General features: G+C 49.3%; 1 protein-coding gene across 5 annotated transcripts in view; it reads right to left on the bottom strand.

Annotated features, from left to right (window-relative positions):
* PTPRQ (protein tyrosine phosphatase receptor type Q) overlaps positions 1–17,625 on the bottom strand; it is a 260,138-nt gene that overhangs the window by 18,158 nt on the left and 224,355 nt on the right. For all 5 annotated transcript variants that reach the window (XM_030214581.1, XM_030214584.1, XM_030214583.1 and 2 more), the window contains 2 exons: positions 9,957–10,038; positions 2,545–2,635 (listed from right to left, as the gene is read on the bottom strand). In XM_030214581.1, coding sequence (XP_030070441.1) covers positions 2,545–2,635; positions 9,957–10,038 — 173 coding nt within the window. The remainder of the gene's footprint in view (positions 1–2,544; positions 2,636–9,956; positions 10,039–17,625) is intronic.

Raw genomic sequence — 17,625 nt, 5'->3', positions numbered from 1 at the left:
TATGGCAATACTTATGTACTTATGTGTTTCTAGTGTTAGCGCACGCTAAAAACATTGGCGTGCCTACAGCATGGCTTAGTAAACAGGGCCCAAAGATAGGACTATATTTTATGCCGTCCCATTTACGTGGTTACCCTGGCCGATTAAGTGGTGAATATCGACATTTAAGCAGCCAAGTGCTTAAAATAGCCAGCTTTCACTTAGATGCTAACCGCTAAGTTTCGGCTGTGATAGCCAGTTAAGTGCCACCGAAAATTAGTGGATAGTCCCAAACAAGCAATTTAACTGGTCAGCGGCCATTTCGGTCTGGTTAAATCATTTTGAATACCAACCAGGTAAGTTATTTATTTTTACTTGTTACGAAGGTTTATGTAATCCCAGAGAAAAAAGTACAGAAACCAGAGCAGAGAGACGAGAAGAAGGCAGACCATTAAGAAGAAGGGGAGGGAGAGAGAGAGGAAGAGGAAAAGGAGGTCTTTCAACCAGTGGTGGGCAGGAACCAGAGAATCAAAAGTTGGCTGTAAGAGCATTGAAATAACCGAGTTTTGATTCATGTTTTAAGCTTTACAAGTAAGGATTCAGTTGTGATCAGGGGCGTATCTGAAAGTCGGCGGTAGCGGGGGCCGAAGCCAGAGTGAGGGGGCACATTATAGCCCCCCCAGCCGCCGCCATTTCCGACCCCCCCTGCCGCCGTGGGTACCTTTGCTGGTGGGGGACCCCAACCCCCACCAGCCGAGGTCCGCTTCCTCCTGCCGCTGCGAGGTTTTTAAAGTTCTTCATCGGGATTCGTCCTCCGTCACTCTGTGCTGCTGTTCAAAGAAGCTGCTAGCTGAATGCAGTTTCGGACTGAGTCTGACGTCGCTGCTGCACGTTGTACATGAGTCTGACGTCCTGCACGTACAACGTGCAGCAGCGACGTCAGACTCAGTCCGAAACTGCATTCAGCTAGCAGCTTCTTTGAACAGCAGCACAGAGTGACGGAGGACGAATCCCGATGAAGAACTTAAAAAACCTCGCAGCGGCAGGAGGAAGCGGACCTCGGCTGGTGGGGGTTGGGGTCCCCCGCCAGCAAAGGTACCCACGGCGGCAGTAGGGGGGTCCATGGCGAAATGTGCGGGGGCCCAGGGCCCTGTGGCCCCACGCAGATATGCCCCTGGTTGTGATGTCAAGTGGTGCCCCCCCCCCCCCCAGATAACCAGCCCAGTATCTGTCTGTCGTTCCTCTTGGTGATTGTTTTGTCACTTCACTGCTGCCGGTCTCTTGGCTGGGGTGGACTTGGGCTACATCTGGTCTGTTGCTCATCTCTTGGCCTTCACAGGCCACTAGAGCTACTGACCTCGTATGCACCAAAAACCACAGTAGGGTGAGGAAGGGAGGAGAAGAAGTGATGGCCTAATTCTTCCCACTGGCCTCTGAAGCAGTGCTAAGGGAAGAAGAGATCTGATCCCCAAATAGCCGCATTGAGCCTGCCATGAGCGGGAAAGCGTGGGGTACAAATGTAACAAAAAAAAAATGAGTGGTGATAAACGGAGGGTTGTCTCATTACCTCCTACATCGCTGTGGCCCTATTTTATGCCCTGGCACCGGTCCACAGACCACCGGCTAAGAAATGCTGCTGTAGTGTACGTTCGACCTGAAGGGACAGCTGCTGCAAAAGTTAATATCACAGAGGATGGATATATTTACAGAGGAATATCAGCCTTCTCTCTCCCATCACACTTAACGCTTATAATAATAATGACACTTCTTATTAGCTGAAATATGAAGCGGTATCGACTACAGTGAAAGATAAAATCTAGCCCTGGATTATCTATCATAGAGTCACTCAGATCTCACATGGAACTTCAGTGGCATGCTTGTAAGCAGTTGTAAAGGAAGTGACACAATGATACCAAAATAATGGATGCACGGATTTTAGCCGACAAACTCAGAAGAACAAAAGTCCTCCGCGTAGGAAAACCAAAGCAAACGAACACAGCGGAGGTGACACGAAGGATGATGCAAAACCGAAACGTCCAACAGGCTGAAAGAGTTCACATCAGATGCTTTACTCAAAGTACAATGGACTCATTTTGACACAAAATCGTGTTTCGGCCTCATTATGCTTTGAATAAAGCATCCGATGTGAACTCTTTCAGCCCGTTGGACGTTTTGGTTTTGCATCATCCTGCGTGTCACCTCCGCTGTGTTCGTTTGCACGAATTTTAGACCTTTTGATTCATTTTCTCACCAGGGGAAGGAAGAAAGTTCAGAAATGAATATTGAAAGGAGGCTGGGTTCCTGGGTTAAATTACAAAGCTAAGCAAGTGATAAGTGTATCATTTCTCATACCCATGTTAAAGCTCAGAAACGTCATTTGTGCATTCAGAAGACATGAAAAAAAAGTAAGAAATAGCCAGTTGGGCGTTAAAAACTCACTTATAGATCAACAAACGATTAGTATACACTTTATATGTAAGAGTGCCCTCATGATCTCGTCAAGACTAGGGTGCAAAATTGTACAGGCAGCAAACAGCCAGTTGAAAAGTCCTGATGAAAACGTACATGGCTTTATGTTTGTAAATCGATTCTTCGATCTGTTCCATGGAAGATCAGCATCAGTTGTAGCAAGGTCTTGAAGGAATTTGGGGAGCTCCTGTAACATGAAGATGACATTTGTTAAGGACCTTTATTCTGCTTCCTTCAACATGTTTTCACTGTCTCAAGAGGAAACTACATTTAAGCTAGAGATACAATGAATTCTGAAGACAGGTGGGAGCATGAAAGATTCTACTTCCCCATCTACAGTGTTGATAGATACTTATGTTTGACATGGAGCCAATGGAAACGCTTGCCTTAAAATAACTTAAGACATTGTCTAATTTCATTTGGTAAAACCTAGATACAACCTGTCAGTTCTGTATGTTCAGAACAAGAAGGAAAACAGTCTATAGTTATGAAATCATGTTATGAAATCTCCTCGGGTCACTTCACTGGCTTCCGGTCAGATGCCGCATTCAGTTCAAGCTTCTCCTTCTTACCTACAAATGCACTCGGTCTGCTGCCCCTCACTGCCTCTCTACCCTCATCTCCCCTTGCGTTCCCGCCCAAAACCTCCGTTCACAGGACAAATCCCTCCTCTCATTACCCTTCTCCACCACCGCCAACTCCAGGCTCCGCTCGTTCTGCCTCGCCTCACCCTATGCTTGGAACAACCTTCCCGAGCCTTTACGCCAAGCCCCCTCCCTGCCCATCTTCAGGTCTTTGCTTAAAGCCCACCTCTTCAATGCTGCGTTCGGCACCTAACTCTTACCTTTCAGGAAATCCAGACTGCCCCAATTTGACTGCCCCTATCAGACTGACTGTTCACGTGTCCTTTAGATTGTAAGCTCTTTGAGCAGGGACTGTCCTTCTATGTTAAATTGTACAGCGCTGCGTAACCCTAGTAGCGCTTTAGAAATGTTAAGTAGTAGTAGTATAGAGTATGGCTTTCCCAGGCTTGCAAAAAACCGGTGTAGGCTGTCTCACAAAATTCTAGCCCACAGCGCAGAATCAAGGGATTGATCAGGTAAAAAAAGTGTTCCTTATATTCTAAGAAGTCACTATTTAACGGCACTTATCCAAGTAGGAGTGGATCCTACCCTGGTAAATACTAGCGAGAAGGATATTCAGTGACATTATTTATTTATTTACAGCATTTGTAGCCCCCATTTTCCCACACATTAGCAGGCTCAATGCGGCTTACAAGTCATCGTATTTGGGAGCTCCAATATGGTCGATGTTAAAAAAAATACAAATAGAATCAGGGTAAGGGAAGGTAGGGGTAAATGGGAACAATAAATGGCAAAGATAAGAAATAACAGTGTCTTTTAAATCAGTGCGGTGTTGAGGCTGCTAATCAGAAACCGCAGGGTAGGCCTTTCAAAACAGATAGGTCTTCAAAGTTCGCCTGAATTGTAGATGGTCATGTATCCTTTTCACTTACCACAACGGGTAAAAAGTCATAAAAAAACACATGGCCGTGCGATACGCTTTCACTTGCCATGTGGTCACGTGTGTGTAGGGGGGGGGGAACACTTACCGCCACCCATTGAGGTGGCGGTAAGGGCTCCCTCACTACCCCGGCGGTAAACCCCTGCGGTATATATATATTTTAAAATCCAGTAGTGCCGGAAATGGTACACGCTGGAGGCAGAACTACCGCCGGCAGCCGCGTTGGGCAGGAGGAAGTTCCGAGTCGCCACGTGGCAACCCTTTAGTAAAAGGGCCCCAGAGTGGCGCTGAATATTTCCTCTGACTGCCTCGGCAATATCTGGTGATATTCGGATTACTAACCGGACAGCTCTCCAGATAAAGTCAGGGTAGCAAAACTTGCTTAAGGAATAGTGATTAACCTAAACAGAGGCTGCACTAGACGGGAACCGTCTGTATTTCTTTTATCATTACAGTGAGTGATACAGATCTCAGCTTTTCCACCTTTTTTTTTTTTTTTTGTTACATTTGTACCCTGCGCTTTCCCACTCATGGCAGGCTCAATGCGGCTTACATGGGGCAATGGAGGGCTAAGTGACTTGCCCAGAGTCACAAGGAGCTGCCTGTGCCTGAAGTGGGAATCCAACTCAGTTCCTCAGGACCAAGGTCCACCACCCTAACCACTAGGCCACTCCTCTACTGTTGCTACTATTTGAGAGTCTACATGGAATGTTGCTATTCCACTAGCAACATTCCTTGTAGAAGTCGGCCCTTGCAGATCACCAATGTGGCCGCGCAGGCTTCTGCATGGAATGTTGCTAGTGGAATAGCAACATTCCATGTAGAATCTCCAATAGTAGCAACATTCCATGTAGAATCTCCAATAGTATCTATTTTATTTTTGTTACATTTGTACCCTGCGCTTTCCCACTCATGGCAGGCTCAATGCGGCTTACATGGGGCAATGGAGGGTTAAGTGACTTGCCCAGAGTCACAAGGAGCTGTGCCTGTGCCTGAAGTGGGAATCAAACTCAGTTCCTCAGGACCAAGGTCCACCACCCTAACCACTAGGCCACTCCTCTACTGTTGCTACTATTTGAGAGTCTACATGGAATGTTGCTATTCCACTAGCAACATTCCTTGTAGAAGTCGGCCCTTGCAGATCACCAATGTGGCCGCGCAGGCTTCTACGTGGAATGTTGCTAGTGGAATAGCAACATTCCATGTAGAATCTCCAATAGTAGCAACATTCCATGTAGAATCTTCAATAGTAGCAACATTCCATGTAGAATCTCCAATAGTATCTATTTTATTTTTGTTACATTTGTACCCTGTGCTTTCCCACTCATGGCAGGCTCAATGCGGCTTACATGGGGCAATGGAGGGTTAAGTGACTTGCCCAGAGTCACAAGGAGCTGCCTGTGCCTGAAGTGGGAATCCAACTCAGTTCCTCAGGACCAAGGTCCACCACCCTAACCACTAGGCCACTCCTCTACTGTTGCTACTATTTGAGAGTCTACATGGAATGTTGCTATTCCACTAGCAACATTCCTTGTAGAAGTCGGCCCTTGCAGATCACCAATGTGGCCGCGCAGACTCACAGAAACAGAAGCCTGCGCAGTCTTCTACATGGAATGTTGCTAGTGGAATAGCAACATTCCATGTAGAATCTCCAATAGTAGCAACATTCCATGTAGAATCTTCAATAGTAGCAACATTCCATGTAGAATCTCCAATAGTATCTATTTTATTTTTGTTACATTTGTACCCTGCGCTTTCCCACTCATGGCAGGCTGAATGTGGCTTACATGGGGCAATGGAGAGTTAAGTGACTTGCCCAGAGTCACAAGGAGCTGCCTGTGCCTGAAGTGGGAATCCAACTCAGTTCCTCAGGACCAAGGTCCACCACCCTAACCACTAGGCCACTCCTCTACTGTTGCTACTATTTGAGAGTCTACATGGAATGTTGCTATTCCACTAGCAACATTCCTTGTAGAAGTCAGCCCTTGCAGATCACCAATGTGGCCGCGCAGACTCACAGAAACAGAAGCCTGCGCAGTCTTCTACATGGAATGTTGCTAGTGGAATAGCAACATTCCATGTAGAATCTCCAATAGTAGCAACATTCCATGTAGAATCTTCAATAGTAGCAACATTCCATGTAGAATCTCCAATAGTATCTATTTTATTTTTGTTACATTTGTACCCTGCGCTTTCCCACTCATGGCAGGCTCAATGCGGCTTACATGGGGCAATGGAGAGTTAAGTGACTTGCCCAGAGTCACAAGGAGCTGCCTGTGCCTGAAGTGGGAATCCAACTCAGTTCCTCAGGACCAAGGTCCACCACCCTAACCACTAGGCCACTCCTCTACTGTTGCTACTATTTGAGAGTCTACATGGAATGTTGCTATTCCACTAGCAACATTCCTTGTAGAAGTCGGCCCTTGCAGATCACCAATGTGGCTGCGCAGGCTTCTGCATCTGTGAGTCTGACGTCCTGCACGTATGTGCAGGACGTCAGACTCACAGAAACAGAAGCCTGCGCAGCCTTCTACATGGAATGTTGCTAGTGGAATAGCAACATTCCATGTAGAATCTCCAATAGTAGCAACATTCCATGTAGAATCTCCAATAGTATCTATTTTATTTTTGTTACATTTGTACCCTGCGCTTTCCCACTCATGGCAGGCTCAATGCGGCTTACATGGGGCAATGGAGGGTTAAGTGACTTGCCCAGAGTCACAAGGAGCTGCCTGTGCCTGAAGTGGGCATTGAACTCAATTCCTCAGGACCAGAGTCCACCACCCTAACCACTAAGCCACTCCTCCATCTTAAGTTCTTCGTTGTAAAGTATCTCTGTCTTTCATGTGCTGCTCCTTAATATCTGGCTGGTTAAATTGCAATGAATTTCGACCCAAATAATAATAGATGCTACCTTTGAGTAATAATAAGGATAATAATAAGGGCAATATTGAAAGCGATTTAAACAGGCGGGTGAGACTCCTGCCCGGTTAAATCGCCAGTGCAGAACTATCCACTGATATTCAGTTGCATTTAACACATAGAGACGGCCGAATATCAACACTATCCTCACAACCCATAGCTGGCGAATTTGTGGGCAGTCCGGGGTCAAAGTCAGCACTTTTGGGGTTAAGTGCCGATATTCATTACTTATCTGCATAAGTTAACTTGGGAAAACTGGACTGCATAAAACACAGACCTATCTTTTCATTTATGTGGTTAAAGGGGGGGGGGGGGGGGTTCTATATAGTGCGTCTAGAATTCTGCGTGGAAATCTAGGCATATTCCATAACAACAAGTGTAACTTAGCAGGCTAATCAGCATTGATAAAAGCCCTTAACAAGCAATAATGAGCACTAATTGGCAATCACTAGAATTTACGCATATAACTTGCTAAGCGTTTTCAGTAACGCACTGCGCCTAAATTCTAATGCGAGCAGTTCAGAATGGATGTGACTATGGGTGGGGAAATGAGCATTTCGTGGGTGTTCTAAAATTTATGCACACTATTATGGAATATGACCCTCTAAGCCTAAATCTATGCATTGGGATTTATGCCATGTTTTCATTGGTGTAAATGGAGGCGTGTAGATTTAGGCGCTATGATATCAACTAAGCAGATTTTATATACTGTGCCTAAATCTAGGTGCATCTTATAGAATGCACTTAGGCCCTCATGATCAAAAGCCCCGCACTGTTCCAAACAGCGCCCTAAAAATAGCGCCTGGACAGCGCAGGGCTTTTCTGCATCGATGATCAAAGATAATGCATGCTAATCTAAGCAGCGCTATTATCTTTGATTATCGTGTTGAAGTGCGGGAGAATTGCGCCTGAGCATGCGCTCAGCACAATCCTCCCGCACTTGTTTGACAGGTCTGGGCTGTCAAAAGCCCAAACCTGTCAAACAGTTGTCTCCAGCCCCCCTCAAACCCCCATAAAACGTTGAGGCCGCCGCCGGCCAAACCCTCTCCCACCCTCCCATCCAGCGATGGGGGGGGGGCTGTAGGTCCCCCGACGATCCGACCCCCTCCATGCCCAGGGAGGGTTGGAGATCCGGTGGGTCTCCAGCCCCCCCCCCCCCGAACCCCCATAAATCCTGGTGGCCGCCTCCGGCCAAACGCTATCCCACCCTCCCTCCCACTCAGTGATGGGGGGGGGGCTGGAGGTTCGGTGGGTCTCCAGCCCCCCAAACCCCAAGAAATTGTTGTGGCCGCCATCCTGTTATCCATCCACGGAGGAGGTGGGGGCTGGAGGTCCGGTGGACCTCCAGCCCACCCCAACTCCTCCCCTCCTCCAGCGTTCAGAATCCCTGGTGGTCCGTGGTCACCCACCCTCCCTGCCGGCCCCCCCGGCTGGCCCCCCTACCTTTTGTTGGAGGAGGGACACAGCCTGCCTGCCTCCCTCCTCTTCCTGTCGACGCCGATGCAAAATGGCGGCGCCCAGCCCCGCCTATTGCATCCTGGGATGCGCTGGGCGGGGCTACAGACCATGAAAGGGAATCGCTCCCTTACATGGTCTGTAGCCCCGCCCACCGCATCCCATTGGGGATGAATGCGTTAAGCGCTGATTAGCATGCATTTGCAAGCTAATTGCGCTCGAAGCCCTGTTTAGCATGCATTTGCATGCTACTTGCGCTAAGAGCCCTCGAGTGCGTTGTTTCAGGCGCTCGAGGGCTCTGATCATGGGTCGGCAGCAAACTCCGGCGCTTGTATGGCGTTAACAGCCTCTAGCGCCGGAGTTTGCTTTTGATCATGAGGGCCTTAGTCCAAAATGTTTTCCATGCGGATATTTTAGGCGCCATATATAGAATCCTCCCCCCCCTCCCAAGTCCTAAATATCATTCGTTCTAGGATGTTCAATGTCGATGCTCACCACAATAACGCTGACTGCCACTGGATGAATATTTACTCCAATAATAACTATCTTCATGACGGCAAACCCTTGGGTAAGGCTCAAATCATGATGAAGGGAACCAGCCAACATTGGCAGTGGCACACTGGGACAAACCATAAGCTACAGAAATAATATGAAGATAATAATACACCACAATTGCTTTCAATAATGTAGGCTGGGCAACATTAAATTTCTGGAAATCACTAAAAACCAACCTGTTCAAAAAGGCATACCCTATCGACCCAACCTAAGAGCCTAAACCCTGCAACACAACGAAACCAAAGCTTGTAAAAGACACTGCATAACTCTTCCTCTCTATGATTCCCCAATTTATTTATTTGTAACATTTATATCCCACATTTTCCCACCCATTAGCAGACTCAATGTAGCTTACATAATACCCTAAAGGCAATATCCAATTCCGGTAGATGTTAAACAAATACAATTTAAAATAGGGTTAGGGAAGGTTAGAGCAGTGGTGTGCTGGAGCCGGCTCGCACCGGCTCGCAAGAGCCGGTTGTTAAATTTTGCTCCGACTTGCGAGCCGGTTGTTACTACATGCGAGCCGGCTCTCCTCCCTCCAGATCCGGTCCCTCACCTGAGTCGCCTTGTCCATCGAATTCTTCGGGGCAGGCAGTCCCACCTGCCCGCCGCCGGCGCCGACCCCCCCCCCCCCTGCTGCTGGCTCGCCCCTCAAAAATGTGTCTATAACACATGAACCTTATCCAACCATAACATCTCTTTGTATTTGTTTCTCTACCGGAAACGGTGAACGCCTGACGGTACTATGTAAGCCACATTGAGCCTGCAAATAGGTGGGAAAATGTGGGATACAAATGTAACAAATATAAGATAAAATAAATGGTTCCGCCAGAGGCAGGTCCGAAGAAGGTCACCTTTTTCTGACAGCCTAGGTGAATAATTCTGATCAGGTTGCATGGCCCCAATCAGTGTAGCATTACTGTTCAAACAACCATCTTGGTAATTGGGTATTGATTATCAAGGCCAGGGATGCTTAAAATGGACATGAAATGTGACACATGAAACGGACTGGAGGTCTTGCAATGTTGTGACAACTGCCAGCAACATACCGAAAACTCTTCCTGAAACTTCAGGTTGTTGTTCATGCAAAGTTCCTGCACATGCTGCAGAAAGGTCTTCTTGCTTACGGGCCTGGAAGGAGAGGAGGAAACACAACAGTAAGTAGGCCTGTTCTGTCGTTTATGAATCTACTAACATTAAAGGCAATTAAAATGATGCAAGTGTGAAATTTTAGAGGTGTGTAACCCCCCCCCCCCCCCCCCCCCCCCCCACACACACACACACAAAAGCACTGCACAGAAGTTAATCTGGGGTCGGGGATCACACATTCCCTTCAGTCCATCCAAAATAGTTTTGCTGTGGCATAATGAAAAGGACACTGCAGCTTAAATAGATCTGTGTGTTTTATTAATTTTGCAAGGGTCATCTGCTTTGCCAAATGTGAATCTCTATCAAAAGTAAATCCTTTTCTTTCTGTGCTTTCATAAGTACAAAAATTGTCCAGATATTATGTTTACTTATAACACATTTCTCCCATCCTTTGAGAACAGTGTCCTGTAATAGGTTTTTTACACTGTCCCCACTATATAACTTTTGTTTTGAAGTATTTTGGCGGTTTTAAGAGGGTTTTTTTTTTTTTTTTTTAAATTGTAAAATGCAGCATTCAGGTATTTTCTGCAGCAATGAAGCACCATAAAATTAGATCTCAGTTTCATCGTACAAACCACTTCTTTGTCATAAAGATAAAAACAACAGCGCCATGTAAAATATTGTAATGACCTCACTCTCATAATGGCATGGCTTTTAAACCCCGAGGAGTTTCAATATCCCATATGACTTGCCAAGCTAAAAGACAGACATGCAAGCTTCACCCCAGGGAGGGAGAGAGCGATTCTCCTCTTACCATGCGATTTGTCACGCTTTTATGATTTATACTCGGCTCGGAGACTGCTTTTATAAACATGCAAAAGGGGAGCCACACATTAAGACTCATCACTCCAGACAATGCATACAATTATACACCACACAAACGTTTAAGAACTTACTTGAGGGATTTTCTATAACTAAGCAACCTGCAACAAATATTGCATTTAATGGAACAGGTACTAAATGCAGTAAGTATGCTTTCTAGAATGTTCTTGGTGCAAAATAAGCATCACCAGTACCCCAAGTAAAGCAGGCACTCAACAAGTATTTTTTTCTCCAGTATTTGAAACTGAATAATATCGATATCATAATTAAATCTTTTGATCTGTGAATGAAGCTATATTAAGATGGTTATTTTAGAAGCACCCCCATGCGTAAATAGCAGCTTTAACATCTAGATATTTAAATCAGGGGCGTATCTGGACTCTGGCAGTAGGGGGGGCCAGGGCCAGAGGGAGGGGGCACATTTAGCCCCCCCCCCGGCACCACCGACCCCCCCCGCCATTGCCAGAGCCCCCCCTGCCACCAACGACTCCCCCCCCGCCATTGCCAGAGCCCCCCCCCGCCACCAACGACTCTCTCCACCTCCTCTCCCGCCGCCAACCCTCCCCCGCTGACGTTGTTTACCTTTGCTGGCGGGGACCCCAACCCCCGCCAGCTGAGGTCCGCTTCCGCCTGCTTTTAAAAATAATTCTTCAGCTGGCGGGGGACCCCAACCCCCGCCAGCCGCCGAGGTCTTCAAAGTTCTTGTTCGTCGTCCTCCTCCGTGGCCATGCTGTACGCTGCTGATTCGGAGTCTGTCTGACGTCGCACCACGTTGTACGCACGTACAACGTGGTGCGACGTCAGACAGACTCCGAATCAACAGGGTACAGCATGGCCACGGAGGACGACGAACAAGAACTTTGAAGACCTCGGCGGCTGGAAGGGGGTTGAGGTCCCCGCCAGCAAAGGTAAACAACATTAGTGGGGGAGGGTTGGCGGCGGGAGGGGGGCCAGGGCGAAATCTGCGGGGGCCCAGGCCCCTGTGGCCCCACGCAGATACGCCCCTGATTTAAATGTCATTTCTAAACAGGGAACTTCTAAACAAAGGCCATTCACATGTGGAGAAGCTCAGTATGTCTTGATGGCAAAGAGATGTGGGGATGATAGCAAACGCGAGTGGTCTGGTTGGGCTCTTTAGAGATCTTGGCGGCCATTTTGAAGAGAAGGGGACATGAGACAGGGTACTAGGTCGAGGATGGGGGGGGGTCTTGTAGCGAGGGGAATTTTGTGATGCTTGGTCTAGGGAGAGGGGCTAACTTGGGGAAGCTGTCATATCAGGCTTTTGCTCACATGGGAGGGCAGCAAGAAGCTACGTGGGAGAAATAGATTGCAGCTGGGGGCAGTTGTAAGAAGGGTTAGGGCTACCAGGGGGAGTTACTAGGGGGTAGAGGGTTGGGTGCCACTGGAGGGGGCAATTACTCAAGGGGAGGTGAGCCAGGTACCACTGGGGGACAGTTGTCAGCGGAGGGTGATGTCATGGGCTGTTGGGAGTCAGGTGCAGCTGGAGGGGGGCAGTTGGCATCATTGTGGAGGCTGTCTATTGGAGGGACTGCAACGCTGGGATTTTAGAAAGCTGCTCCCATCTTTATATGTGGGGGGGGGGGGGGAGGAATGTATGTTTTTTCCCCACATGCACTTTTCTAAAATTGTTGCTCCCTCTGGACATGGAGGGGCTTGGACAATGTTTGCAGAGCCTCTTGTAAAATAGTAAGGGAATTTCACATATGAATTCCCCTTACCACATTCTATCTAAAACACGCCTCCACACGTTGTAATCCTGGATCATTACTCGCCTCTTTCATTCTGATTTACTCTGTTGAATGCTACATGAGTTCTGCAGAAATACATTTCTTACTTTTTCCTCCTATACTGAGAGTATCCCTGCGGAGGATATAAAGACTATGTTGGACTTTTAAATTTGTGTTTATGAACCACATTTGCCAGAAGCTTTATTGACTGGAAGTTATTTAAACTATTTAAATATAGTCTAGGTATTACCATGTTTCCTAATAGAAAGCTGGAAATATCCAGTATTTGTGAAAATACAATGCAACTCAAAGTTTATTTAGCAAGGACCGAGGTGAACAATAGCAGTCGAAATAATACCAAAAATAAAGATGCAGGCAGTGACGTTCCTAGAGGGGGGCGGTGGGTGCGGTCCGTCCCGGGTGCACGCCGCTGGGGGGGGGGGGTGCCGCGCGCGCCTGTCCTCCGTTGTTCCATGCTTCTTCTCTGCCCCGGAACAGGTTACTTCCTGTACCGGGGCAGAGAAGAAGCATGGAACAACGGAGGACAGGCGTGCGCGGCACCCCCCCAGCGGCGTGCACCCGGCGGGGGGGGGGGGTTCCTTCGTGGGGGTGTCCGCGCTGCATCGGGGGGGGGGGGGGCGCTGCGCATCGGCGATTCCCCCCCGGGTGCCAGCCCCCCCCCCAGGAACGCCACTGGATGCAGGTAAAGACAATCAAGGCAATGTCCAACCTGCGGTAGTCAATGTTTTTGTTTTTTTTTAAAGCACTGACCACAGCGGACTGGATTAGACCTGGATTTTCAGTTACCAGCATCATAGACTGGAAAGGAAGAATCTGGTAAGGCTAAGTTCATGGAAGCACATATGAATTTCTCGAACCATCTCATTGTCTCTGCTTGGTGTAACCCAGTGGTTCCCAAACCTGGTCCTGGAGCCACTCCAGCCAGTCAGGTTTTCAGGATATCCACAATGAATATTTAGGGTTACCATATTTGCAGTGACAAAAATAGGACATAAAATATAATTCAGCCACACTTCTGTTATACCCTGCCACGCCCCTGTCACACCCCATCCAGCCCCCCTGCCACACCCACACCCCACCCCACACCCCTGCACCACAGTGTCTCCTTGACCCCCCTCCCCAAGAGAGCCAGATTCCCCCTCTCTCCCCATGTATGTCCTCTCCCCAATCTTTTTTCCAGCCTTCCTCCACCCACCTTTTGTTATAGCTCCCTCCCTCCACCCACATGACTCCATTCACTTCCCCTCACCTCCCCTCCTGTACCTTTTCATCATGCCCTGGTGGTCTAGTGGTCTCTGGGGCAGAAAAGAGCCCCCTCTTTCCTGCTCAGCACTGCCGCAGACCTCTTGTTCCCAGCGCCGCTTCAAAATGGCTGCCGAGAGTTCAAGCAGTGATCTCGCAAGACTTCTGCCCCAAAGAGGTCACTAGACCACCAGAGCACAACAATAAGGTACAGGAGGGGCGGGGAGGACAGGACACCCTGAGGCCTGTGCGCCAGCCTACCAGTCCGTCCGCAAACCCACCTGGACGCTCCACAGTGTCCTCAAAAAGAGGACATGTCTGGGTATGGTAACCCTATGAATATTCATAACAGAGATCTGCTTGCAGTGAAGGAAGTACATGCAAATCTCTCTCATGAATATTCATTGTGGATATCCTGAAAACCTGACTGGCTGGGGTGGGTCCAGGACCAGGTTTGGGAACCACTGGTGGAGCCCATTGATGTAGGTCATCTGGATGGGCTAGCACTTTGCACTTGTGATTCTTTAGGTTACTCTTCAGAAAGGAGCTTCTGCTACCAGATATCCTGAAGTGCTGAACATTGTTGATGATGGCTGAGACATGCCATTGGTGTGGCAGCTATCATAGTGGCTTTATTCCCCATCAACAGAAGCAAGTGAACAATGACAAAACTAACAGGGGAAAAGGAAAATAGGCATTCGGCATTGCACATGGACAACCCGGATTAAATCCAACTGATGCCCTAAGCACAGCCCAATAATGGTGCCCCTCGGCCAGGGGCGTAGCCAGACAACAGATTTTGGGTGGGCCTAGGCAAGAAGTGGGTGGGCACCAAATGTTCTCCCCCACCACCACCAAAAGACATCTTAGCTGGCAGGAAAATGTTTCTTTCCACCTTGGCAGTCTGCAGCAGGCATGCGCTGAAAACTGAGCATGCACAGGTGACGGTATCGTGGAGAGTAGCGTTTTCATTACCATCGGGGGGAAGTCTGCAGCTGGTAGAGCTTTGGATCTCCACCAGCTACTGCTAAACGTATGCTACTGTTGGGTGGGCCTGAGCCCTAAGTGGGTGGGCCCTGGCCCACCCAGGCCCACCTGTGGCTACGCCACTGCCCTCGGCCCTTCCATTGCTTAACTGGCAAGACATTAATACTCAATAAGTGCTGAGAAATATCAATATTGTATAAAACAAAACATAATCTATAGTTATAATGATTAGGGGAAACACTGAAATTCATGTTGGATAATGGGTATGGCAGAGAGCAATGAAAGAGGTTAAGGGCATGATAGCTAGTGGAAAAAAATGTCGGTGCTGCCCCTTCCCTTGGTGCACTAAGCATGTGCTTATTTTGCTTAATGGTTAATCCAGGGCTGCACATGGGTCAGCAAAGGAGTGGCCTAATAGAGTAGCAGGTCTAGAAATCAGGGGGCCCAGGTTCAAATCTCACTGCAGCTCCTCGAGGTCTTGGGCAAGCTATTTAACCCTCTGTTCCCTAGGGATGGCACTGGCAACCTCTATATAGAGCCCATCACACTTGTGACAGCACCAGTGGCGTAGCTACGTGGGGCCTGAGGGGGCCGGGGCCCCCGCAGATTCACCCCAGGACCCCCCTCCCGGCGAACCCGCCCCCGCCGCCGCCTACCTTTACTTTTGCTGGCGGGGGATCCCATTCCCCGCCAGCCGACGTCTTCTCAGTCCTTCCTGCACTTCAATTTGTTTGCTGACGTCCTGCACGTAATTATACGTGCAGGACGTCAGACTCAGAGAACAGTTCTGTTCTCTGAGTCTGACGTCCTGCACGTACAACGTGCAGGACGTCAGCAAACAAATTGAAGAGCGGGAAGCGACTAAGAAGAAGACGTCGGCTGGCGGGGAGTGGGATCCCCCGCCAGCAAAAGTAAAGGTAGGCTGCAGCGGCGGCGGGTTCGCGGCGGGAGGGGGGGCGGCAATGTCGGCGGTGGGGGGGGGCGGCGCCGGGGGGAGGGCTAAAATGTGCCCCCTCCCCCCGGGCTCGGACCCCTCTCCCACGGAAGGCTGGCTACGCCCCTGGACAGCACCAGGAGCTATTCACTGCTCGTGGACAGAAGAGCGATTCAGCGTGGTTGTGTCCTGAAATTCATGAGCCTTCCAGCTCATTGTGCTCACCCTCTTCCTAACTGAGGGGTCCTTTTACTACTGTGTGCTGAAAAATGGCCTGCGGTAGTGTAGACGTGTGTTCTGGCCACGCGCAGAATCATTTTTCAGTGCACCTGTAAAAAAATGCCTTGGGGGGGGGGGGGGGTGCAAAGATGGACGTGCAGCAAAATGAAACTTGCCACGTGTCTATTTTTGGGTCTGAGACCTTAGCAGTAAGGTCTCACGTGTTAACCTGGGTGGTATTGGTCAACGCACGTTCAAATGCTGATTACCGCCCGCGTGCCAGGAAATGCAAATATTTTCTGACGCGCGTAGTGGACGCGCTTAAAAAATGAAATTACCACCCAGGCCCAGGGCTGCCGAGAGGGGGGGGGCAGGAGGGACAAAATTCCCCCGGCCCGGGCCTCCAAGGGGGGCCCGGCGCCGGGGTCAGGCCGACGGCGCTGCAGTTCCCGGTCTCACCTGCCTGCCTCCTCGGCTCTGGGCCCCCTGCATTCGAAGTGGCAGTCACAGATCGCCTCCCTTCGGGCCTTCCCTCCCTGTGTCCCGCCCTGGCGGAAACCGGAAGTTACATCAGACGAGGGCGGGACACAGGGAAGGAAGGCCAGAAGAGAGGTGATCTGCGGCTGCCGTCTTGAATGCAGGGGGCCCGGAGCCGTGGAGGCAGGTAGGTGAGACTGCGGACTGCAGCGGCGGGGGGAGCGACGGGGAGCGGCAGCGGCAGGGGGAGCGACGTGGAGCGGCAGCGGGGCGGCCTTGCCCCGGGCCCGGCCTAGTCTCTCGGCAGCCCTGCCCAGGCCACACGGTAGCTGGGCGGTAACTCAAAATTGATGCACGTTAGGTGCGCGTAGGCACTTACACAGCTTAGGAAAAAGGCCCCTGAATTCATGTAGCTCATGCATTCTGGGATGGCACTAGTGGCGTTTTCCTTTGTCAGCACCCAATTATGGAATGCATTGCCAAAAGCTGTCAAAACTACTCAAAACCATCTCAACTTTAGGAAATTACTCAAGACCAGCCTATTCCGGAAGGCCTACCCCCAGGATCCAACAAAAAACCTAAAGTCCTTCAAAACAGCATATAAATGGACCATTTTGGACTCTCTTACCTTTACCCTTTTTCCTTTTATACCCTGTTCCTTCTATCCTCTCTGACTAGCACAATTTATTGTATTTGTATAACTACTGGACTGGCGATAGCCTTTTCAGTATATTGTAAGCCACATTGAGCCTGCAAACGTGGGAAAATGCGGGGTATAAATGTGATAAATAAATAAATAAATATTCATAATCCATGCATGTGGTGCTACTGGTTACTGATCCTTGTAGATAATGTGCAGAAACGGAGGACTGCATTAAACAATTTGCTATTTCATAGCAACATCAGGGCCGCCGAGACGAGGGGGGGGCAGGGGGGAGCAAAATTCCCCGTGCTCAGGCCTCCAAGGGGGGCCCAGCGCCAGGGTCTCTCTCTCTCTCTGCTCATGACGGGACCCGGGTGATCGCATCCCGACAGAAGCAGGAGAGAGAAAACTCTGGCGCCCGGCCCCCCTTGGAGGCTGGGGAGGACCCGGAGGAGCAGACACTGCAGGTCTTCCTC

Source organism: Microcaecilia unicolor, chromosome 9 (genome assembly GCF_901765095.1).
Source record: "Microcaecilia unicolor chromosome 9, aMicUni1.1, whole genome shotgun sequence".
In the NCBI taxonomy this organism is placed as follows: Eukaryota; Metazoa; Chordata; class Amphibia; order Gymnophiona; family Siphonopidae; genus Microcaecilia; species Microcaecilia unicolor.
The sequence above is the reverse complement of the archived record's forward strand: the minus strand, read 5'-3'. Positions and strand labels throughout refer to the sequence as shown.